The 26,176-nt window shown below is 37.2% G+C and overlaps 1 protein-coding gene across 4 annotated transcripts in view; it reads left to right on the plus strand.

Moving 5' to 3' along the window:
- The first annotated feature begins 974 nt into the window (after positions 1 to 974).
- The window catches only part of EML1 (echinoderm microtubule associated protein like 1), a 53,391-nt gene continuing 28,189 nt past the window's right edge, over positions 975 to 26,176 (plus strand). The window contains exons 1-8 of one of the 4 annotated variants that reach the window (XM_009891032.1): positions 996 to 1,152; positions 4,109 to 4,171; positions 6,606 to 6,738; positions 12,487 to 12,534; positions 15,777 to 15,911; positions 20,129 to 20,157; positions 21,604 to 21,630; positions 24,896 to 25,025. In XM_009891032.1, the coding sequence (XP_009889334.1) occupies positions 996 to 1,152; positions 4,109 to 4,171; positions 6,606 to 6,738; positions 12,487 to 12,534; positions 15,777 to 15,911; positions 20,129 to 20,157; positions 21,604 to 21,630; positions 24,896 to 25,025 (722 nt within the window). Of the gene's footprint in view, positions 1,172 to 4,108; positions 4,172 to 5,120; positions 5,145 to 6,605; positions 6,739 to 7,012; positions 7,019 to 12,483; positions 12,535 to 15,776; positions 15,912 to 20,128; positions 20,158 to 21,603; positions 21,631 to 24,895; positions 25,026 to 26,176 lie in introns of all 4 variants that reach the window. The other 3 variants (XM_009891034.1, XM_009891033.1, XM_009891035.1) reach the window with 3 other exon arrangements.

The raw sequence follows: 26,176 nt of genomic DNA on the forward strand, positions 1-26,176 counted from the left end.
GTAAGTTAATACCCAAATTTTTTTAGGTTTCAAATTCAACTCCTTAAATAAAACCTTGCAATTCTCTTTAAAAACTGCACAGTTTTTTTTTTTCCCCCTAATAGATACTGACTTTGACATCTTTGGCATTGCTTTTGTCTTCCTTTCTTCTTCTTTTTCCTAACTTAATATTCTAAGAAACTACAATGTTTCTATTTGATAGGAACTGGAGTGGAAAGAAAATACTCATTTAGGAAAAATATTCTTATTACTAGCTTTGAGTGGAAAGAATGTCTAGTCCTCATCAGGGAGCTGCAGACATTAAGCTTCTGTGGGTTATTTCCAAATGGGTGAATTGTATGCAAAGTAATGACCCTTTTAAGAATTTGCAGGCTAAGAGTACAATTAGTGAGTAATTCTGAATTTATTTAATGTTTTTATTTCAGTCAGAGAGAATGTTCTCATAAAGCTGCTGGTATAAATTAGGAATAAGCAGATGGGGTTGATATCTATTCTCCAGTCTGTGGCCGGTAACTTGAAAAAGTGTAAGCCTGTCTGTTGCTTATATGTCTCTGATGTATACATTCTGTCACGTAGGTAAGAAAGAAAAATGTGGAAGGGTGTGTAGCATATCAGAAAGTATAGCTCCCTACCTGAATGCCTGCTGGTGCCAGAATGTTGTGTTGAGCAGAACAGTGACGGGTGATGGTTGATCACTCCGGTTCAGACATGTAGATAATTGATAGTAGGGCCCAATTAACACTAAGCAGCCCTGAGGCCAACCTCATTATCACATTTGACTTAAGTACTCTTTTTTTTTTTTTAATTTTTATTTCCATCTCTTCCTTTTAGTCACTTAATAACTTTCTTCCTCAAGACGTCATCAGGTCTGAGGAAAACGTATTTGTTTTACCTGTAGCCAGTTATATAAGGTATTCCTTGATGGCTATACATTGTTGATAATGCATCTTTTTCTGCTCTTTTACTTAGATGACAGTGCCTCTGCTGCAAGCAGTATGGAGGTAACGGATCGCATTGCCTCTCTGGAGCAACGTGTCCAGATGCAGGAAGATGATATCCAGCTGCTCAAATCTGCCCTTGCTGATGTGGTTCGACGCTTGAATATTACAGAGGAACAGCAGGCCATGCAGAACAAGAAAGGACCTACCAAAGGTTTGCATTTCAGCTATATGTAATTATGTGTGCTATAGGTAGTGCAATTCAGTGAGTGTTTTATATGTATTAAAATAGGTTATTCTTTAGATCTTTGAAATAATCAAGGTCAACAAACCAAAGTCAAAATAAAATACATTTGAAATTTAACCTGTTGGAAAGAACCCGTAAAAATCCAGCTGGTTAAATCTGTGAGCCTTCTGCAGTTCCCATGAACCAGCGAAGCATTTGCATATTCTTAACGTTTAATCCACTATCTGCATTTAACCATGGCTACCCCTTCCTGACTTTTGATCAAGATTAGTTTATAAACTCTTTAGGGAATGCATCATCTTCTGTGGGTGAAACTCCTAATAGGTTTTTTTCCTTTTAACCAAAAGATTAATTAAATTTAAGTAAAATGTAATTTAAATTTAATTAAAAATGTCTTAAGTGTCTTTGGATGGTGCAGACACAGCCAAAGACAGAGTTCTGAGCTAGCACGGAGTTGACACGACCGAGGAGATGGTGCAGCACCAGCTGCTCAGCTACGAAGGGAAGGTGGAGCTGCGGTGGGTGCCTGACCCTGTTCCAGAGCAGCAGATCCAGAGCCAGCGGGGTGGCAGGTGTGACAGACGGTGCCACTTGGCAGTATGCAGGGCTGTGCTCGTGTGCCGCAGCATCCTCTCTCTTGGTTCCTGCACTGCGAGAACGGGTTTGTCTGTACGCAGATCAGAAAAGCTGGAGTAGAGTACTACAGAGTAGTAGTGCTTTGCAGCAGTAGAGGTTTATTAGAACGCAACTGGTGTGATTTACTGTAGTCTGTGAAGCTGCAAAAAGCCTGGGAGAATGCCGATCTGCAGCTTAGCAGAAATGCGCGACGTATTTTTGGGTAGTCTTAGGAGTAAGAGTGGTGGCAACCTAGATGTGGAAAGAAAGTACGGCTGACTTTACAGGCTCTCTCTTGTCCAAATTAAGAAATTGTTTCTTTTGGGATCCTGATAGGTATTAATATAAATTAAAAAACTTAATTCACATTGCAAGTATGATATGTAATTACGGATTCATAATTTTATCAGCTGGAAATTAGGACTTCCTTTCATCTTGGTTAAATGTTGTGACTTTGCAGCAGATAACTTTTAGACATTGATTTAACAGAATAGGTAAGGAACTATGGAATTAATCTGCTGAACTGAGATGTTGTGTTTGTTTCAATGTTTTGTGTCTGGAGATAAGGAAAGAAGAAAGGGACAGAATTACAGGGCCAGCTTAGTTGATCATGCTAGTTGTCGGACAGAATGTGCAGTAAATGTCTGTGATCTTCTCCTGTTTTCTTCCCTTTCTGTTGTATTCTCCTTGCTTTGTCTTTGTCTGTTTTCCAAAAAAAAAAAAAAAATAAAAATTGAAATACCAGATAAGTTAAATGTTACTAAAGATAGCCTCCACTGTGATAAAATGTTCCACCAAATCTGGTTGTACAAGGGATTAAGAGGCTTTATGTTGCCTGTAAAATAGATATTATCTGATGTGTGGAGGAAATAAAGTCTAGTAATTATTACTAAGTTATAACCAAATCAGTTCTTGTCTGCTGGCTTTACTTAGCAAAATACAGACCAGGTTTTCATGGATTCCATAAGCAGAGTTGAAGTCTAAATCAGGAGATGCTTTCTTGGTTGTCGCAGATGGTTGAAGTCCTAGTTCAATGTGCACTGAAGAAAAGCTGCTGTAAGCCCATCCCTCTGCCTTCTATAGCTGTTTTTTGTTTGTGTTGGGGTTTTTCTGTTTGTTCTGTTTTGGTGTGGGGTTTTCTGTTTGGTGGATTTTTGGTTTTTTTTTTATAAACTGTGTATATGGCATGGATACTTCTTAATGTGTGTGTAAAATGACAGTGTAAGAAGTTTTACTGTGCCAATGCAAATGGAGGACTACGAATGTTAATTGCTCTTACAGTACAAATTACTGAAATGAATCCTGATAGTTACCAACTAAATCCACCTAATTTCTGAAAATAATTGGTACTGTAACAATTTATGTAAAGAACTTTAATTTTACTATATATCAGTTATATCATTAGCGTATGGTCAGCCTTATTAAACCTACCCCATACGATGAAACAGAATCTGGATATCCTGATCGTTTCTTCCAGCTATTCTACAAATAGGCACAAGTACTTTATAATGGCTTGCACGCAATTACTTAGCATAAGACTAGGTTGAATTTCAGTATTTTAACTTGGAATAGCATTACGGAGGCTCCTGATGAAGACTGTTAGGAAAGGGGTTTGCTTAGACATGGACAAAACTGGAGTGGTGATTTCTTGTGTTTTTACTTGATCTGTTTTCTTTCTGTTTATCATTTAATGAGTAATTTCACATTTGGAATTGTAAAAAGTGGAATTCGATCTCACAAAGTGAGATCTAAGTCTATGCAAACTGGGGTTTAAAGCATATTGTATGCTACTGCTTTCATTTGATCTGTAGATGAAGTTGATCAGGATTAAAAGTGTGTGTGTGTGTGTGTCAGGGGGAGGTTTGTGCCTTTGGAAAAACAGGATCCCCAGTGCACTATGTAAAGTCTGGAACAAGAAGTTTCGTGGAACAGAAGACTACATTTTTTGGAGTACTTGGGATTTAAAATCGATTTAAAGGTTTCAAGTTTCAGACTTTCAAACCTATAACGGAAAAAAAGCTTGAGCTTGTTTTCAGTCTGTGTGTGTCCTTGTTCTAGGCTTGAGCTAGGCAGCTTAAGAGCAGCGTACATCACGGGAAGTGAGCTGCTTATCTTGTCCATTTGTGGAGCTCCTTCACTGATGGTGTTTTGGGTTTTTGGTTGTTTTTGTTTTTACACTTCCTTATTTAATTCAGCTACTTGGTGGAGTTCAGTATGGCTTCCTGCCTTTGTTTTACTTGTGTTTGTTGTTCTTTCCTTTTGCAATTATTGGTTTGTTTGTAAACTTAACAGCCCTATTAATCCATAGATCAGAGTATGATTAAAAAAGCTGCTGCTGAGGCTGATAAACACGTCAGTCCTGCTACCACAGGTAAGACCTTGAAGCAACAGAACCTCCAAAATAAACGTTACTGACAAAGCAATAATACCGATTCGTTTGAGTTGCTGACTTCTAACAGCAATGACATGTTTGGGGTTGTTTGGCTGTTATGTCTGTTACCACTGGTGTGAACTACCTCTTGTAAATATAACTAAATAGTTCCAGAATAAATAGTGGATTAATTGAATAATGTATAGTTTCTCTGTGTGCCGTGTAAGTTCCGTGGTGTTGCTTTCCACGCTAGCTGACCATAGGGCTAGATTTTTAAATCTCTAATTCCAGAAGCGTGGGTTCTGGGCTGGTGCTGGATGTGAAGCAAAACTTCTGTTAAGCCTTGCAGGGTTTATTCCCGGCTGCTGCTAGTTTCAATTTCATAAGGTTGGGAGAGCAAACAGACTCCAGCTAGTTCACTCCAGCTACTCTTTAATAGGCTTTTTTTTATGTAACTATAAAGAAGGAAAATATTTTAATCATTTGCTTACTTAACTTTAATTGTTGTTCTCATTTGTGATCTCAAAGCCTCGTTAAAGTTTTGTGAGCTACAGAAATCCTTTCAGGAAACAAGGCTACAGCTGCTCAATCGTAGCTATCTGTGATTCTCTACTATGCAACAGAATCAGTTTTATACATACCAATAATTACAGCGTTGCAGCAGGTCGTCAGGAAACAAGCAGTAGAACGTGCAGCATGAAACTGTGGGAAGAATTTCATTTGGAAGAATGAATACTGTAGAAGTAATTCAGATCATAATATATGAATACCTTAATAAAAAAATAAAAACAGAGGCATGAGAAGCCAAAGTACAGTAAGTTTTAGGTATTTCATATAAGCTCTAAGGACAGCCATGAGTCTGCACCAGGAATTAGTTTAAGTCTTGTTTAGCCTTTCCTTAAAGCTTCATGTAAAGTCAGAGCGTGCTTGCTCTTCCTGTCCTTGGTAGGAACGATACTGCCTCACCCTGTCAGTCCTCTGCGATTCTTGGATCCTCAGTGAGCATGGAGAAAATTTTTCTTCTTTTTTTTTTTTTCTTTCTTGACTTGTTTTCATGTCATCCTTCAGTCTTCTAAGCAAAAAAAACCTTGTTCATTCAGTATTTCCTTATAGGTTATTTTCTAAATTTCCCTCCTCTGAACAAATAAATGATGAATACCTAACAAGTAAGTGTGTATTCTAACAAAAGTTTCAAGACAAAGTTTGTCTTGAAAGTTGCATTCCCAAGTAGACCATATTTACTGACCTAATCTTCTCAAGGCACAGGCTTTCACATCTGTCATCTTTTGTTCATGTGAAAACTACAAGTGAACAAGTCAATAAATGCTTGCTGTCACTGCTACACTAGGATGTTATCATAATATAACCTAGGTCTGTACACGATGGTTAATGATTGAGTTTAACTTTTTAGATTATTTATCCTCAGCAGTCATTTTTGGAAGAGCATTTCGTAGCTATTCTCTCTGCCATCCTCTCTGAGTTCAGTGAAATTCTGTCTTGTGTTCCTTAAGTGACTGGTGCCTTCTCTCAGGTGTTGCTTCTCTGAGCCCGGAGACTTTTGGCATCTTTACAAAGCTGGCTTGCGATACAGAGTTCTGTCACATTTGAAGCGATTCAAGCTTTCTTCCCTGCTGTAGTGAGAGCACTGGTCATGTTTGTGTCTGTTTTCAGGCTATAGTGAATTATAGTTTTCATGTTTGTACTCATTGCTTGGAGTTTGAACCACTGTTTGCTTGTGCAACTAATTTCTAACTTACTTGAATGGGACTTTTCTGTTATTGTAATACTAATTACAGGTATGACATGTATATCCTTTCTTGAGCCAACATTTGACTGGAAGAATGTAGGTAGGTAATGTCAGCTCATTAAGTCCAATGTTCTGCTGATTTCAACCGCTTTTTCTGACTAAAGGGTAAAATTCCTTTCTGTCAGACATAAGCTCACATTCTTTGAAAGAAGACCTTTTTTTGGGAGGGATAGGGATTTCTTAGTAGATAATTTGCTTGTGGAAAACCTGCAAGAACGTTGAGGGGTGAAGAGCAGGAGTTTCTGCGATGGCAACCTGCCTTCATTTCTAGCACTGCTCTGAATGCTGCCCAGGTGGGCAAGAGACTGATGCTCTTTTAAGAGAACAGGATTGTTTTCGGTGGCAATGACTACCTTTGCACTTACCAGTAAGCTCCTTGAGCTAGGACAGAGTTTTACAGATGAGAGAGGTTATAGAATTGTGTGCTTAAGCCACGTGCAGATGATCATGATGGTGATTAAGAATAATATTCCTCCCTGTTAAAACCCTCATCTGCGGTGAGTTTGGCACTAGTGAAACAAAAATGGCGTGCTACATGGCTACTTTTAAATATTCTAATATTGTTTGCTGGGGGAGGGGGAAGCAAAGGAAATGAAAACAATGTTTTCATCTTATGCTTGTTTACAGCAAGACCGCTGGTACAAACCCTGCCTTTAAGGACTACTGTTAATAACGGAACTGTGTTACCAAAGAAACCAAGTGGCTCTTTACCTTCCCCATCAGGAACCAGAAAGGAAACTGTATCACCAGCAGCAAAAAGGTATGCATCTGTTAGAAACCTTATAATTGCAAAATTGAAAACATGGTATATCTCATCTTTTAAGCTTCTAGATACGTAGTTTTTCTTGCTCTCAAAGCAACGGTCTAAATATTTAGTTGGGAAAGAAAAGGAGAGGTGGATTTCTTTCTAAGAGGCTTTAAACTTATTTGTTCTAATTAGAATTCAGGTTATTACCAGGAATATTTAAAGAATGCACAATGCTTGGTCTACTGGTTTGTGTTATTTTCTTGCTACTACAGTCTAGCATATAGAGAATAAAGTATTTCTACTGTGCTGTTGCACAACATGAACGTGGAAAGTGGTGCCAGAATTCTTGTAGTAGCTAGTTGAAAATATATAGTCTGTAGAGAAACTGTGCTATCATTACAAATCAGTATATTACCTTTGGTGGTCTTCTCTCACTAAAAATTATCATAGAAACTGCATGTGCAGTGTTAGAAGCATCTCAGGGAGGGGGGAGAATTCTCTGCCTAGCACATATTTATGCAAATGAAAACATCCATCTTTAGATATCTTACCATTAGCATGTATTTAAGTCCTTTTAAAAATTACTGCTGTGTCTCAATTAGCTTTGTGTGTGTAGTTGTTTTTAAGCGGTGTACATCTTTTATACATCTAGGTTACAAGGAACACAATGGATTGGGTACAGCAAGTTCAAGTTACGTGTGACAGTTTATTGTGCTAATCTGCTGTATGGTTTGCCTGTGAAAGATAATAGTGTGCTGGTTTGGTTTTTTTTTTAACGTTTCTTTTGTTGTGTGTCATCTTCAGCTTTTTGTAGTAATGATGCTGTCAGCTCTGAGGAGGGCGAGTTGTGGAGATGAGAGCATTAACCTGCTAAGATCTGAGGTCTCTTTCGTAAAGAGAATTTTTCCTTAAAGGGGGGGGAGATGGTGGCTAAGGATATGCCACCCTTTGTTACTGTGTTGAAGGGGACTGATTTTCCAGGAAACTCCAGGTTTTCTTACTGTAGAGAATAGAGAAGCTATGCTGTGCACAGTTAAAATTGGAGAATACCATATTTGTGTCGCACAAATGAACTCCGATGAGCTCCTATGAACTGGGGCTCGCTGCAGCTGTGGATTTTGGCAGGTTGGCCTGATTTAGCCCTTAAGATAAGAGGAGGAAGGCAAATACTGTATAAACTGTTCCATTATCAGAATTATATTATCAGAATTTTGAAATGGTGAAAGAACTTGCCTTTTAAAAAAGAAAATTTATTAGTGTTTAAAAAGGAATATGATTTTATATAAGCTGAATTGTTAAAGAAATTACAAATCATTTTTTCTTAATTCTTGTAATTTTGTTGTCACCAATGAAGTTTCAAGTGGTAATTATAAAACACATGAGAGAGCACAAGCATTGGCAGACTTCGCCTGTGTACAAAGGGTGTGATTCCTGAATCTCTACAACTCCGTCTCTAAGGTTTAGCGTAGGACTTTCTGCCCCAGAGTAGGGTGGATGAAATGCCCATCAAGATCACGTGCTTTCTCTATTGGAGGGTGCTTTGTGTAATTCAGGTGGTCCATCAGGTACTGCCTGCAGCCTGTAGGTGTTATCCCAGGTGAGACCCTGCAGCCCTTCCACTTGACCCATCTTCAGTCTGGATACCCGGTGTGCCAGTGGGAAAGTCCTGAGGCAGCATCCTTAGGCAGCATTTTTGGTCTGTCTTCATTCCTGTATGAGAAAGTCTTCCACGGGATAAGGATTTAATGTCCTTTTATTATGCTTTGTCCCTTCTCTTTCCTGAAGAGGCTGGGCTGGAGGTGCTTTAAATATGCAGTATGAAAATGTGTATTCAGTTTTAGAAAAGAAAAACTACATGTGGGTAGTTTTGTTGAAATAGATGGACACTTACTAAGGGTGCTTCAGGAGAGCAGGATTATTCCATGTCCTGAAAAAAGCATATATATATATGCAGTTATAAATCCAGGTGCGGTGGAATTCCTATTCCCTTCAAATGCTCTAAATTTCTCTATTAATTTTCTTTAATATGCAATTTTTTTCTTTAATTTTATCTTTTATTAATTTATATTAAAATATATTTCTGTGCCTTGCCTATAAATGTACTTCAAGAGGAAGAGAGTGGAATGGTAAGGACCTCATCAATGAATTACTGTAGAAAACTACTTTTTTGATAAATTATTCTCTACTCTTTTTGATAAATTATTTTCTACTCTTATCATTTGATAATGAACTTTAAAATAACTGTTGGGATTTCATGTTTTTACAGTAAATTGTGCTCCAAGTATTCAGTATTCAAAGGTGATATATTAAGTGTTCCAAATAGCTTTCTTGCAAATAGACAAGTAGATTAATTCATTCTGCATTAATTAAGATAATTCATGCTTTGTGTTTATGCTGGACCTTGTTACCTTCAGGAACTGGATGTGTGCATGCATAAAACAGTAATGGAAATACATCAGCAAGATGAAATAGCTTTCTTTTTTTTAAAGGGTAGGACTTGTTTATTTGTGTTAGAAGCTTCACTCAGTGTTGAACAGTTTATAGATGGTGTGTAATTTTAAATAATTTTTTTAGTTCTGATTTCTGCTAAGCAGTCATGTTTTTATGGTGCTCTTTTTCATATAAACTCACTCCGGAACTACTTCTACTTTGTAGTGTAGGTATTGTTTAGTCCGAAATATGGTAATGTGGCACAGCAGCTCTAAATAGTATTAAGTGTTTATAGATGTTTTAAAACTTAATTTCTGCTTGGATATTTTAAATAGTTTTTGTATACAAAATAGATGCAGAATTGAAAAATTTGAAATTTTTCCAAGTATGAAAAAAGTAAAATTTGACAAGTGAAAGAAAAGTTAAAAAAACCTTAAGAAATAAAAAAAAATGTGGTGTTTTTTTTTTTTTCTGAGTCATCTTCTAAACCTTTGGTCTGCTGTTGGGAATTACAAATATCTGCTGGGATTACTATAGCAGAAAATATCATCTTCAATTTTTTCCTACCCGTGGCCATATTTTCAAGAGGCAAGCATTCAGGTGGATGGAGTCCTTCCTTCCCTACTGAATGGCCTTATGAAAAGGGGGATTACAAACAAATAACTTCTGGTTCCTCTGTTTTCTGATACTTTCACCGTTTAGGTTACGAAGTGTGTCATTTCCAATTGAAATGACATCAGTCTGTCCCTTTAAGCAGTATGTCATGCATATTTACATGCAAATCATCTCCGTGGGGACCAAGTGTGCATCCATACATTCCACTGCATAGAAATAGATGTACTTACTGATACGTCTGCTGACACAATCTCATTTCATACATTAGCTGTATGTAAATATGTTGGTTAACTCATTTGAACCCACAGGTTGGTATATGGCTTATCTGCCTTGCTGGATTACCAAGGAGATGTGGTTCAGAGTTCACTACATTTTCGGATTTCCCATTTAATATTTGAAATGGTGTCGTGGTTTAGGCCAAAGCGGCTACTGGGGACCTGGGGGATGACAAATGGAAATGACTTGTTCTGGCAGGAGTATAAAATTGGAGGTAATAAAAAAAGCTTGAGGCTGAAAGGGTGGAACTAGCAGGCTCTTTTTTGAGTTCTGCCACATATTCTCTCGATGACCTTATGCAAATCATTTAACCTCTATGCATATTGGTTTTCCATATGTAAAACGTGTATCTCTGGATATCAGTAGGTTGTGACAGGGCCTAATGTGATAATTAGATCCAGATCTTGCAAAGCGTTGAGTAACCTCAACTGACTCTGACTTCAGTTAGAATTGAGGGCACCAAACCCCCCTTCAGCATTCAGGTCTCGTATAGCCAACACCCAATTATCCAAGTTAAGGAAGAAATTAAATAACCTGAATAGAGCAAAAGCACAAATCCAGAACATGGTTCAATTGGATTATGAAAGCATATGGTGGTAATATAATACAAGATAGAAAGCTTGGTGATGCTGGTGATACTGGGACCAAAAATTCTGGTCCAGCACCCACAGACGCGGCTGCACTCGGGTGATGGGGTGCCATGTGAGCACAGCTGGGCGCTTCCAGCTGCAAGCCAGCTAATGCGGAGCTGAAGTGATTTTTACGATGGGCTGGATAATCACCTGACACGGACAAATCAAGAATTGCCTGCCTTTTGTAAAGTGTTTCCAAGTCGTCTTGGTAAAAAGCCTTTGCTCAAAGGATTTATATTAAATTTAATAAATTTACTACTTTTATACTGTAGAAGCGTATAAGCTATTTTGAGTACCAGCTTTTTGAATGCTGCCATATTTTTATTCTGAACTTTGTGCTTAGAATAATTATTTGCAGTTTTCATTCAGAAGAAGATGAGTTTAGTGTATCATGAGCAGAACTTTCCCTTCCCCCTGCGCTCTTCCTTTTGCATGTAATGTGGCTTGAAGTTCGCTGCTTAACGCTAAATTTGTCTCGGGAATTTGGCCAGTGCACAGTAGTAATGTTTTGTGCTCCCTATTAAAATCTAGGGGTTTGTGACTCATCCAGGATAGCTTTGTTTCCAAGAGTTGAGGCGGGGAAAATAAAAAAAGAAATAAAATGTAAGGAGGAGAATGCAGACAGTACCTTTCCCAGTAGGGATGCTGCTGCAGGCTGCGGGCTAGCACATTCTTTGCCTTTCAAAAGGAGACAATCAGTCATTCTTTCTCCCCCAGCAGATTGCAAAGTATTACAATGGTGTAAAACTCTGACAATGGAGATCAAAAGGAAGAAGCTGTAACAAAGAAAACATAAAGAGCTTTGTTTGTAGGGAGAATAAAATACTTTAATATGATAAATTCCTGTTCTTCTAAACTCTAAACACATGGCCCCTAGGAAATTGTTCAGTCGCCTGGAATTAATGTTCTGCGTTCTGTTCTGGGGGCAGTGATGGTTTGTAACTGGCACACACACAAACTCTGTATCGAACCTTCAATTAAGTCTTCTATTTAACACGACTCTCAAAGAAAATGTTTTAGAATAAGCAGAATATAAATTAAAAAAAGAAATCCCTCTCCATTGAACTTCGAGTGGCAAAACTATTATGCCACTTCACTCTCTCTAACAATTAAAATTATTAGTGCATTTTGCTCAGAGGCACAATGAAATTAAAGTCATATGTTATTCTTGAATTTATTCTAATTGATTTAAATGAGGGTCAGAAAGAGTGCTAGACAAGTTTCAAAATATTATTAATAGAATCGGTTACTGTCATAAGAGTATTGTGTGCTCTTTTCTAATTTATTTTATTAAAAAGCATTTCCAAAAAAATTTTGGTTATTAAGTATATATATTTTTTTAATTTTGGCCAGATTTGTTCACCACAATTCAGTAATGTAACCATCTGAAACATTCATGCTATGCAGTGGTATATGTATGTATATATGACGATTTATTTTCTTGTCTTTATTGTTGCTGTTTTAATAGTCTTTGTCTTCTAGCTGGATCATCTGTCTCGTTTCTTCAGATAGCCTCTTTGATTTTTTTCTTTTTTTGGGTCGCTTTACAAGCGGTCAGCGTATTGGAGCATTACTGAGATTTTGTCATTCAAAGATACATTGGTGTTCTTAAATGTATGGTTTGAAATGATCAAACATCTGAGTTAATAAGCACTGTGTTTACTCTTGCATGTGACTTCATATCTTGAAAGCATGCAATTATGTCTTTCAATGTAAGTTTGTTTTAAATGTCTTGTTTCCACATTTTATTGTTGCATTCACTTTTTATTCTGCTTTGTTTACGCACCTCTCAATCTGGATTAAGCAGGTCTGTGAATCTTCTCAATGCATGCAAACTGAAAAAGCCTGCTCTAAGGTGAGGGATCCTTAATAGCTTTGTAGTTTTGAAGCTCAGTTGCTTTTCCTTTCCGTTTCGGTTCAACGCATAGAAAGTGGCTGTTTTAGTACAAGCACTAACATGCTAGAACTGTAATTATTATTCCTATTTTTAACATTTTTCAGAAATACCTGTTTAAAACTTTTTCATCATTGATAAATGCATTGCAAAACTTAGATAATAATAATTTCACCTGTGGTATCTCCGTTATCTTAAACTAACACAATTTTTATTATAAGGGCGCTTCATTAGACGACATTGCTATCTTAAGCAAGTTAAAATTTGCGTTACCAAATGTTATCTATTTAAATAATGGAATATGCTCTCCTTTCATATCACTAATGTGGAAGCCAAATTCTGGAATCCAGTTGTACTCTTACAAACCTGTAAGTTAAATGAATATTTTCTGTTGTTTTAAATTCCTCCTCAGGTAATAGTGTATCTGCTGTGGCCGTGGATATAACCACTGTTGTTTAACACTATAGCGACCAAAATGTGTATATGCCAAAACTGAGTTAGTATAATGGAGTTATAATCCTCTTTTCCAACCACCTGCTAATACTTCTCACTGGGTTTTTGTTGCTGAAAGTCTGAAATAAAATTTGTCAGAAAATAGCATTGCTAATTAGGTTAAGCAGTAGTGGACGTAAGCCAAAAGAGTTTAAAAGAATTTTGTTCCTGCGGTAAAAGTAGTTTTTATACTGATATGAGACTTCATTATTTAGAAAGAAGATAGCATAAGATTTTTGTTCCTGTGGTAGTTTTTGTACTGATATGAGACTTGATTATTTAGAAAGAAGATAGCATTACACTTCTAAGCTTTAGTCCCAATCATTCATTTTTTTATCTACCAGTTAATCTTTTGAATGTTGATAGCTATAAAAATAAAACCCCAAGCAACATTAAAATTAGTTTAAAATTGCTTCTGTAACTGACGTTTTTTTCTAACATTAGTATAATTTGGTGATTTCATTCATTTAATTCCAGTGTAGGCTGATACTGCCTCTTTTCCTTAACCAGGAGAAGATGCCAAAATAAAGGTTTGATCCTGCAAAATCGCACAGAGAGGATGGTTCTGCAAGTACTGTATATAAAGTAGTAGAAGGATTCATGCTAATAAAGCTGTTTTATGTGGAGTAAATATTTTCAGTATCAAGGCTTTAGTTTTCTAACTGGAGTAGTTAAATGGGATGATGTTACAAGATGCAGGGAGAACAGTTAAATGTTAACAGCATTTTATTTAATTTACTAGAGGAGTTTTTTTCATGCATTTGACATCGAGATGACTTGGATAATGTTAGGCTAGTGTAGGAGACACTTACTTCTGAAATGAAGACAGAATTAAATTCTTTTTACTGACTTTTCCCTTCTCCTCTGAACGTATTGTGTTCTGTGCTTGTATGTAACTTTGCATTCTGCTTGCTCTGTTACATCGCTCTCTCCACAGAAGCAGTATTTGTTAAATTTCAGCTTCATCATTTGAATTGTGCTTGTTTGTTATACAAAACCGCAGCACTGAACGTTTGTCCTACCATCGCATGTTCCAGAAAGTTTTTTGTCAGGCTACCTCAGATGCAACTTAACATGCATCTGCTCTGCGGAGCTCCCCCTGGATGGAAGCAGGAATATATATACACACATATATATATTTTTTTTTAAAGTGTTTCAGTGGTGGTGTACAGTTGATCAGCTGAATATTTTTTGACCAGATGGAAAAGTCTGTCTCATTTCCTTTAGTTATGAAGAGCCAACGCCTCTCTTTCTTACACCACACACAAACTGGGACAGAGTCTGAGGAGCTGACTGGGATAACAGGGTAGGCAGAGTTGCTAGGGGCTGATGGGAAGGTTTGGAATAGTCCTCAAGGATGCTTGAGATAAGCCTTATGATGAGCAGAGCATCCCTGGGGGTGTACAGAGGTCAAGGGGGAGCTGGCTGGGGCTGGTAAGAGGGCGACTGGGATGAGACTGGGCCTTGAAGGAGTAAGAACAGAAAGAACTGAAGTTTTCACAGAGGGAGGGAGCTTGTGGTTGGGATTTGCGTAGAGGGTTGTGAGCTTGAAAGCGATCATTGGTGCTTGTGGCTTCTGGGAGAGAAGGTGAAGGTGGTCGTTTAGTTGTGGGGATGTTACGGGTAAAGGGGATGTTTCCGTTCCGCTCTTTGGAGGGGAGAAAACGGCACAGGACTGGAATGGGGGAAACGAGCCCCTGACACGGAGTCCTGTTGTTCAGCTGCTGCTGTGGGGGCGACTCCTGCCCGGGTCGGGTAGCGCTGCCTGTGCCTCTCTGCTGCACAGGGGGTGCAGCAAAGTGAAAAGCATCACCCAGCTCAGGGACTCACCCTTAGCTGCTCCCTCTCCTGCTAGGAAACACTGCTTTAGGGCAAAGTGCTCAGGGCTAATGAATAAATACAATAATTTGTCTCCTATTAGGTGTAAGCTCTGAGTGGGCTTTTCTTAACTTACTAAATAATACCGCTTGTGTTTTGGCTCATGTTTTTCCATCAAAGAGAGCTGGATGTCTAAGGGGTGCCATAAAGTCATACAAGAGCTCCCTGATAGATCTTGGCAGGAAGGATGGTTGAAGAGTGAGAGTAAGGCAGGATTTAAGCCTTTGAGAACCCCCTTGTCAGGAGACGTGGGGAATCTAATCTATTCATACATGTAAGTAGGAAGCATACATTTTTGACAAGCTAACTAAAAAATGCAGGCTAGCTCACCATTAATTGCACTTTGGGGTATGTTAAAACTAGCTTTGAACTGCAGAATAATTGATACTGAGTGAAGACAGAAAGTTAGCTTGCTGGTGCTCAAATTTTGACCTACTTTTGGCATTCTCTGTAGTCTGGCTGGAGGTGTCAGGTAATATGCTTTCTCTTTAAATCTTGCGCTTCTCATTAAGAGAACCCAGAAGTTCAGTGTGGAGTGGTAGTCAGAGATTTGAAATGTGACCTGGTAATTAGAAATTGCAGCTTACTCTATGATATTGGTTTAGCCCGTCTTCTGTTTTATGAATAAGGAAAAAGCAGTATGTTTGTCTCTGCACCAGGTACTCAGCAAAACTCTTATGTAGGCTCTTTAACAAATCAAGTTATGATTAAAACCAATGTTGTAGTTATTTTTAAGGTCAGCATTCTACTTACTATTTTTCTCAAAACTATTTGTCTGACAGATACGTGCTTTTACAAGTGCTACTGTAAAACTTGTTCCTTTTTTTTATTAGCACCGTTAAGAGAACCAGTTCAGCTGAACGTGTGTCCCCAGGCGGTCGGAGGGAAAGCTATGGAGATTCCAAAGGGAGTCGCAACCGCACTGGATCCACCAGCAGTTCATCTAGTGGTAAAAAGAACAGTGAAAGGTAATGTTATCTAAATATATGTCTCCTCTGCCTACTGCCCTAATAATGAAATTAGTTTCTCTAGTTTAGCAAATATTGGGAGCTTTTTTAAACAGTTGGGCAAAAATATATTTTAAAACATCTCAACTAAAACAGGTTTTCAAATTCAGATTAAATTTATTTGCCTTACTTCCAAGCCATAAACAATGTGAGAACCTTGAGTTGCCCTGAAAAGTTTGTAATTATTAAACATGCCTTTTCCATTATCGTAGTGGTTTCCCTTGGTCTTCAAGTTCCTGACATGTACTTCTTCAAGTTCCTGATTGTGGTGTGTTGACCCCAACTTCCAGTTAAGCACCACACAGCCACTTACTCCCTCTTCACCAGCAGGATGGGGGAAGAGACTAGGAAGAGCAAAAGTGAGAAAACTCATAGGTCAAGATAAAGGCAGTATAATAAGAGAAGGAAAGAAGAAAAAACCTGTAGCCATTAACTCTTTAAGTAATCCATAAATAAATACTACTTTTGAGAGGTAAATCAATATTTTCTTGGATTACTTAAGAGCCATGTCTCTTTCTGCATATGCAGACTTGGACAAAATCATTACTAAACATCTCAGATCCTTCTAGCACAAGGATTGTATACCTTGATACATCTGATAGAACATGGCTGAAGGAGAACCCCAAATATCAAAACTCTTGGGAGCAAGTGAGCCTGGAAGTTTTAAAAGGGAAAATTAAGCAAAAAATACCCAGTGAAGGGACTGCTGAGAAGATAAAAGTTCGCTTTTAGTTTAAACGGGAAATTCTGTGAGGTATTGCAATAGTGCATAACTTCATGCAGCTACATTGCCTCAGTGAAGTCACTAAAAGGAGGTGCTCTTTTCTGTATGGACCTCTTGAAGCTGTTGGATTTTTCTAAGGTTTTACTTTTTGTTTTGCATATATGTATAACTTCCTACTCTATTGCATGTATCAGACTATGGCAACAGTCCTTTTCTTGTCACTTCATAGATTAAAAAAAAAATCTTACAGAAACAAAGCAAATTTCTTATGGAAAGTTTTTGTTAGAAAAGTTAAGTTTCTATAATTAGATAGGTAGACTTGTGTCTGGAATATGAACAGGAATATTTCACCTACCAGTGGTGAAATGTCATTGCGTTTCCCATTTACTCTAGTAACTTACTGTAGTTTTTAGAGGAAGTTTTAACAAACTTGTGATGATCCTGCAGTGTCCTTTCTCTGTGTATTTTATCTTGTAAAAAAAATCCCATTAGATCAAGTCCCCCAAAGGTGAAATCTGTGTGTGTTGTGCAGTGGAAGATATACCTGCCAAAATATCCCCGACTTCCTGCTACATGTATAAGGTGATAATTATCTGAAATTAGCTATACGTTAAAGCTGCTAAAGAAAGAAGGTGAGAATATTAATTAGTTTGTTCATTTAAATTAAGGAAAGAGATGATTTCTAGCAGCTACCTAGAGGTACTGTACACTTGAAAAATGGATTCCGAAATAGCTGAGAAATAAAAACCTTACAACATAAGTAATGGTTATCTGCAAAAATGTTTTGTTTCTGCTCTAAAGTTGATCATGGTACTTGAGATGTATTTTTAATTTTTTCATACTGTTCTAACAGAAACCCTATGGTTATGTCATTCTGCACTTCTTAGGCCACAAAGGGTTGAGCAACAGCGTTGATCAGAAATCACTGACTTTGGACTCAGAGGGGATGTCCACCACACAAGTGATGCAATGTTTAAATAATAAGCAAGCGTCCGAAGGAACTAAATGAGAGCATGTGTTAGATTATCTTAGCTGGAGCTAGTGATGTTGATGCCACCACAGGAACAACCATTGTACGGTTAGAGAGTTTTCCCTCATTTCCGTCTTGTGCTGCCTTAGGGTGTTTAGCACCGCAGCTCTCACCTCCTTGAAGAGTGTCCTTATCCTGTGAGAGAGGCTGGCTAAAGGCATGCCTCGTGCTGCCTGCAGTAGCTGGGCCACCGTGCAAAATCTAAAACAAGAGGCATGGCACTAGAAGGAAAATAGTCATGATCCTGTCCGCTGGGGACTAAAGGCTGTCCTCCTAAAGCCAACTGTATGTGTGAAAGAGTGAGGAAGAACATGTTACTTAACCATCTGCTCACGGCCTTATTATTTGTATCATTGATCCTTATGGGTCCCTTCCAGCTTGAGATATCCTATGAGTCTGTTCTATGATTCTGTGTCTGGTCTGTAGATGAAGCTTAAAGCAGAATGCATGCCAGGAATGTAAAAAGGCAATCGTGAAATTATTGTTTTTCAAAGTATGTAGAGTTGTAGGCTGTTATGCAAAAACATAATGCTATAGTAAAGCTGTTTTAAGAAGCTTTAAGCATAAGGGTTAAGAAGATGAGTATAATCTCCCGTGCTAGAGTGGGGTGTCCCAGCTCGCTGTGGCTACGAGCCAGGGGTAAGCCTTCCGAAGGGTTAGGTAAGTAAGAAGTGAGTCAAGTTCACGAAAAAGAAAAAGGGTACTCGGAGCTCTGAGCCGTGTGTGTGGTTAGGGTTTGTGTAATTAGAAAGTACACATGATTCGCTTTATTGCTGTCGTGAATCAGCCTTTCACATTAGCTTGATTAGCTTGAATAAGTCAGCATGGTCGGTTGAGTACTAGGGACGCTTTTGTCTCGAATATGGCAGCATTTCTGACTGGTGCTCTGTCCCATAAAGTTTTTGGTTTCTAAAAATATTTTCATTCATAAGAGAAAATGTTAGTCTTGGTGTTAAAAACGGCAACACATCGTGCGATTTATATAGATGAGATTGGCTGGGTACACCAGCCTGAAGCATGAATTTTGATGCGTGATTAATATTAAGGCTGATATTATGAAAAGTTGCTAAATTGGTGGGTAGGATCAATAGAATTCTTTTTTGTTTTGGTTTGGTTTTATCATTAAGTAAATGTATTATTCCCAATATAACTGTCAAATCAAGGCAAAAGGGAAAATACTGTAAAATTATTTGCTAAAACTTCTAACACAGAGAGAGGGAATCTTTCATGTTTAGAAAAAATTGCGTGCAAAAATCCAACCCAGTTTCGTTTCTTTTTTTGGTTTCTCTTTATTTGCCCACTGTAGTCTAGGAGCAGAGGTGGAGACGGCATCACAGCTCTAGGGATACTTCGTGCTTCAGCATTTCCCCGTCAGAATGACAGGGCTTTTCACCCTTTGGGGATCACCCCAAGAGACATACAGCAGTAATCTGGTGTTTCAAAAGTTTTACTGAATAGAGAGAAAATGGAACTGGGAGGAGAAAGAACTGCGTAATATAGCTTTGTATCCCTTTCGTGCTTCATCAGAAACAACACCCTCAAGCCTAATTATACAGGGACAAAGGACAAAGAAATGATTGGCCTTTCTTGAAAAAAGACTGCTTCTTTCTGGCCAGGGTAGTGCTAAGCAGAGAGCTCCTCAGCTTTACTGCCTCTTCGTTCTCCACACGCTTCACGTGTTTTGCCAAATATTTTCTCAAGGCAAAAAGAGAAACTGATACCAGGTTGTCTTCCAGGCAGCAGTGCAGCGAGAAAGAGAAGACGTTTCAGTCATGATCGATATGTGCTTTTTGGGTTTTAGCAAGTACTGCCATTCACCAAGAAACAAATGGGCTGTTTTATGTGAAGTCTTTGGAAAAGCAGATTCCAACTTTGGTTTGCTCCTTAAATCCAGAGATAGCAAAGCCATGAAGTGAGCAAACACCCCCACATACACTGAGACAGTAGTCCCCCTGCTCCTCATATGCAGAGACATTTTGTAGTTAGGGATACAGTTCCAGCTTTTCCTTGTGATTGTAGACTGGTTTGGAGTAACAAATCTCACTGACTGGAAACCAAAACCGATGCAGCTACTCATGACCACTTTCTGTATTTTCCTGTAACTGGGCTAACTGTGCAAGGGAAGAGGATCTAGTAGTTAGTAGAGGAAAATCTATAGTTTTGAGAATGTAAGGAAAATTGAATATAAAAGTTTTAAGGTCTGCCATCAAGGAGCCACAATGTATGCTGGTTTTAACTTGCCTGCTTGAGGATTTACTTTGTAGATAACTGAATGGAATAAGTATTTTTATTTAGGTGTACACACACAAAAATATTTTGCATCTTTTATATTCTATTTTTAATTTTATATTATATTGATACCTTTAATGTGCAGACTGTATGTGCATGCTTTTTAAAATAGAAATTTCTTCATTATTTTCACAGCAAACCCAAGGAACCAATATTCAGTGCAGGTAGGAACTTTTAAAGTTTTTAAGCAGATAACAACTGTGACAACATAATAGATTATTTTTTTTTTTTTTTCCTGTGGATGCCTAGAAACGGGTATTGGGAATCTAAACATGATACTTACAGGCTGCTGATAACGTATTTTAAAAAAGTTGATCAGTTTGCTCTAGTTTTTATTGGCCCAATAGGTTTATTTTACGGTTAGGATTCTTTGTAAGAAGACAAAGAAGAAAAAAGCCATGTCTTCTTAGCACAAATATGTCTTTCCTTTCAAAGCAGTATTAAGGTTTTGTTAATTAAAGCATATGCCAAATTCCAGCTGTGATGCTAGTATGTTAATTTAATCATAAAAGGGAGCCCTCAGCTACTGTTAAAGAATGCCATATCCATCCCAATGCCTTGTAATAAAATTTGTCCACTTACAAATAAAACTGATGTTTTTTTACTACAGTTTTGGAAGTGTATCTTTAATTTGAAAATCACTAATTTTTTCCTACTTAGGTATTATCCCTACAAAAAGATTTTGAAAGTGAAATAGTAGGTATAAGTGAAAGCAGAGTTTGTCCTTGTTATTACAGTTACAAACTTTTGAACAATCTCGATAGAGATATGAGGCTGAATAGTATATATGACAGTTATTTTTGTTCTGAAAAAGCAAGGACAACTAAAATAAAAGCTTTCTTTTAACAAAATTAGGAAGGAAAAAACCCTGTTGATTTATCAGATGTATCATATTATTTTTGTGTATAATTCTGTAACAGTAATCATACATTAAGCTGAAAAAGTAGAAAACCTTTTGTTTACTGCAGTGATTGACCACCATCCAACAAAGCTTTTAAGCCATACTTTAAGGTTTAGTGTAATTCATTTTGAACTCAATAATACATAAAACTAAGTAAGCACTGAAGACTCTTGTGACAGTACAATCACAGTGCTTGTCCCTTTCATGTAAACTGTTGATTTAGAAAAAGAAAACTTCCAATTCGCACAGAATATACTTTTCTTGCGAGCGTTTCTCCTTCCATTGAGCTATGTAAGCAAAAGTATTTGGAATAATTGTTCTTCTGACACTTTCCCCATAGATAAAGATCAGTAATTAAACAGATGTGACCCTACTTTTACCCTTCTCACCTGGACAAAATTCCTACTGAAATTAATCATTTTTTTTCAGAGTTATAATTAGCATTTTGCTTACTTCAAGCATCTAGTTGCATAACGGAGCTTAAGCTAGTATTTTATTGACAGAGCCCCTTAGCTGGAGGAAAAAGGTTTTGACTATAATTACCCAACGTATGGCATGGAGGGAGTATGGCTCAGTGTTCTCTGTCAAGTACCAGGTTAGCCTCCAGCAGAATACAACGGGACAGCCGGTAGAGCAGGTATTTAGTGAGTTGATTGTATTCAAACACATCTTTATCTAGCCCTTCTGTCTCTGTCTCTGTAATCACAAGGGAAGCGCCGGGTGACGCACTGCAAAGGTAGGCTTCATTTCCAAAACCTCATAGCTCTCGAAGCAAAACGGTACTGGTGGGATAAAAGCTCAATGTGTAAACAGCTATTTTCTAACTTGCGCACATTTTGCAATATTAAAACTTTCCTAGTTCTTTTGAATGAAGCAAAAATATTATAGAACTGTTATGGCTGGAAAAGACCTTTAAGATCATCAAGTCCAAATACCATCTATTATACAGTCTACTGAATTATAACCCTCAGGTGCACTTTAATAATAATAACGGGTTATAATTTAGATCCCTGTGGCCTTTTTTCAGAAGAATTTGAATTAGAAAAAATATGTTGAGAGAGCTATATGGCAACACGTGGATGTTCACTGTGTTTGAAATGGTGTTCTGCACTTCTGCTGAAATTCATATAGAACTTGCCCCTTTGTTGGCTGTTTCGCTGGTAGCCTAACATGATTATAGAAGCCTTGGTTTTCCCCTTGCTTTTTCTTACTGAGTAGACCGTAGATTTTTCTGAATGTTGAATAAGCAGACCTAGGCCTCCAACTAATTTCTCAGTGCTTTTTGCTCAATGTCATAAAGCAGAGTTATATTTGGTAAACATACCATATTGTTTTCTAAAGCTGTAGCTAAACTATACTGTAAATATGCACATTTTTGATGCATGTTTATGTCTGTGATAGAATCACAGATTTGTCTTGCTTTTTAGAGGTGGCTAAATCCTAACAGTTTTTCCACTAATCAGCATCTTTCAGCTTTGCAACAAATCGAAAATTTCACAAAGCAAAGAAAGTCTTTTGGAGAGTCTCTACCTCTGTGTATTCTTTGTACAATTTTATGCCTGCAAGCAGTAGTGGTCTCCTTTGCAGATCCTACTAGCATTCACGTGCCTTCTTCTTTCAGTCCAGCAACTGTTAATTTTTGCAGTGATTTTTCAACAATTTCAAATTTACAAAATTGCAGATGTAAAAGATACATTTGTCTTTAAGTTTCATCATTGCTCTGTCTTCGTAGTTTGATGATTGTCTGTCTTTACATCTATATCTTCACATGTAGAACTTTGCTGTCTTAAAAAAGCAGTTAAGAAAAGTACAAAGAAAGGCATGTAGATTGATTACATAAATAATATGTTTGGATTAGTAACAAAAATGAGTACAGATGGAATTAATATTACCAAAAGTTAGCAATAAATACACAATATGTATTTCTGTGCCTGACCTGGTCAGCCTAAGTTCCTCTTTATAGTTAGTGAAGAGAGAGAGAGGCATTCTGAAGGCATTATTATACACGTGGTATGATATACTTGGTATAATTTACTATACTTGCTTTTGGACATCTGCTTTAAAATGTGATTAATTTGTCCAAAAGTACACGTTTCTCCCTGTTTACTCTAAAAAGGAGTTTTGAGTGACTAGGTCAAATACTTCCACTGTAGATGACTAAATGCAAGTTTTATGAGTCCCATAAGTTTCAGGTGAGAAAAGCAATTCAGTGGATTAAACTTTTGTTCATTCCCAGCCTTTGATAAGCACAGTCAGTGGTTGTCACTGCGGAAAATCTATTGACTTCCAGTGCACCAGTATCAGTAGTATCGGCATGTGTTTCAAGCTCATTAAATAGATGCTGCATGCGCGTGCAAATAGTGCTGTAACGCTCTGCTGTTTAAGGCTTTACCCTCTATAGTTTATTTTCCAATACAGATCTATTGGAGTAGATTTTTTAAACCAGTTGCAGTGTTTAACGGGCATCTCAAGCTCCATCCGTCACCATTATTTCACCATTATTATTGCTAAGCTCCATCCATCTGTCACCATTATTTCACCATTATTATTGCTTCTTTTTAGCATTAATTTTTCTGTTGTTTTTAGTATATGTGTATGAATTCTGTAACTGAAGCTAGGGAGCCCTCGCTGTAACTTTACTGTGACAGATCAGGTAGATCTCTTGCCCAAATGAATTAGTCTAAAGGCAAAATACACAGATATATAGGTAATACAGCATAGCTATGATGTTTATTTGTTCAACCAGTAATTTTTATTCATTTAATCAGAATTTGTAGCATATGCATATTTCCAATTAAAATAAAGCCTTAGGTTTCAAATTAAAAAAATAATGGTATAGTTGTAATGATACTTAACAATTCATAGCATAATTTTAACAGTCCTAAAGTGTATAATTTTTTTCATTTACATGATTTTGTTACTTCTGCCCTTCCATTTCCTCTGTGCCCACGATTATTCTGTCTAGTAACTCTACAGATGTCACTGACTCCAAAACTGCTTGATTCGCATGAGAACAAGGCTGAACCCCTTGATCTGCCGATGGAGCAGCAAGAGCCAGCACGTTCTGAATCTGGACAAACTTCACCAGAAGTTCACAGGACACCCACTTTGGCCTTGCCAGTTCCCAAAAGTCCTAGTCAGACCTTCATGGCATTTCCCAGATCTCCTAGTTTTATAAGCCCCATGAAGTCCCCAAGTCAGTACTTCCAGATCTGTTATTAATCCCTGCTTCTCTTCCCCCAAAATATTTCTTACCACTTCAACAGAGTATTTTTAGTATTTTCTTCTAGAAATGTTTACTTCTGTCAGCCAATTCAGTTTTTGTAGCTTCTCTCCTGTATGTCATTTTCCTTTCTTTCAATGTGCTGTCAATGTTGTCATTCCTTTTTCAATGTTTAGTAATTCTTAAAGCACATATCTTTTCTGCATGTACATCAGCATGATTCCTTTTACTAATTGTTTGTGTTCCTTATTTTGAATGTATCTCTAACACTGTATCAAGTGTAAGGCATATCTTTACACTGAGATGCAAAGAATGCGACTGAGTGTTGGAAAATACTTTAGATGCTGATGCTCCACTGTAAATATTGATTACAAAATAAAATTAATTTTAAGTGGCATTTCTGCGTTAATTGTAATCTTTGCTTTTTTCCCTTTTATTTTTAATATTTAAGAAACATAATATTGTAAGATTATTTTTCACCAAAAATGTTTCTATTTCAGTGCTTTCAGTTTGTAGTTCTTCATGACATTGTTCTAATTCTGCTGCTCAAAATGTTTAGAGGAAAAAGGGACTTTGTATGTTTTAAAAAAAATATATCTGCTTAATGATTATGATTTAGGAAAAAACCCACAACCTGCTTAGTTTCTAAGTTTGAAATTGCATGTCATTCTGTAATTGTAACACACCAAACTGTTAAGTGGGAAAGGGATGGAGGAGCACTGGAGTTCTCCACTGACGGGTTTTTTGTGTAACGCTAAACATTTCTGACCTTTTGTAGAGGAAGGATACGTAAAAATGTTTCTTCGTGGACGTCCTGTTACCATGTACATGCCCAAAGAGCAAGTGGAATCTTACAATTTGGAAGCAAAAGTAGAACTACCAGCCAAGAGGCTTAAACTGGAATGGGTGTATCCTTTCTGTGCTAGAGGACTACTGGAAAGCAATCATTTCTTAATGATTTGTTTTAGATAACTTTTGAGCTAAAGTATAGCAAAATTAAGCCCTTTATTAATAGGGTTCGTTTCATTAGTGAAGTGACATTCCATTGATATAGATGTTAATTTCTTGAGGCTGCTGTTCTGCACCTTGTGAAGTACAGGGCGGCAGCTTAAGAAAGATTTTGCTTAAATGTTGCCTGAAGGTTAAGTCTGAAGCATGCTAATTAACTAAAGATTAAACTATGCATATTGTAAGAATGTCGTGAGCTGTGAGTATTAATTACAGTACGCATAAAACAAGCTCAGGTTTTTTTGCTGATTCTCAGTAGTTTATTGTTTTAAACTGTGTTGTATAAAATGTGCACCATTGTCCTTTAGAGGATGATATAATCAATTTCAGTACTTGAATAAGACCTGAATCGAATAGCACTTTGCAACTGATAGGTGCTTAGCAATAAAACTCATGCAATATCGTATATAAAATGATGTTTGAATTTAGATTTTAAACTGTATTTAAGCACCATAAATAGTGAACAACCAGAATTTTCCACTGACTTCTATGGGTGGACATAATTACAGAATTCTATCTTGAAAGACATCAGTGTTTGATTACATACAGAAATTTTCATGTTTCATTTTTATATATGAGAAAACATATTCTTTATTGAAAAAAGAAATGACATTTCAATTTTGTATACTCAGTATATGTAATAGATTATTCAAGATAAAATATAAACACAGTAAGATCTGAGTCTATTTGTAGTATCTACTGTCTTTAGAGAGATGGAGTCTTCATAAGGTTTTCTATTTTAAGAAAAATACTTTGTTTTGGTCCCAAAGAGTGCAAATAGGAAGTTGCTTTGTCTTCATGCAAAAGAAGACAGGCTGCATATAGTCTTTTTCGAAGTTTTATAAATAGAACTGCATGTGGTTTCAGAATGCACACAGAGAGTTTCCAAAAGTCCCATTGTATTCACAAGAGATTAATGACAGATTTAGTAACTATTCTTATTATTCCTATTGCAGCTGAGCCTGTGGGTTCTACCCCACTCCGCTGGAACTGCGTAGATAATGCGTACAGAAATAACTGAAGATGAATTAAAAACCAAGAAATCCGCAAA

The sequence above is a fragment of the Charadrius vociferus genome, unplaced genomic scaffold (assembly GCF_000708025.1).
Source record: "Charadrius vociferus isolate BGI_N301 unplaced genomic scaffold, ASM70802v2 scaffold228, whole genome shotgun sequence".
In the NCBI taxonomy this organism is placed as follows: Eukaryota; Metazoa; Chordata; class Aves; order Charadriiformes; family Charadriidae; genus Charadrius; species Charadrius vociferus.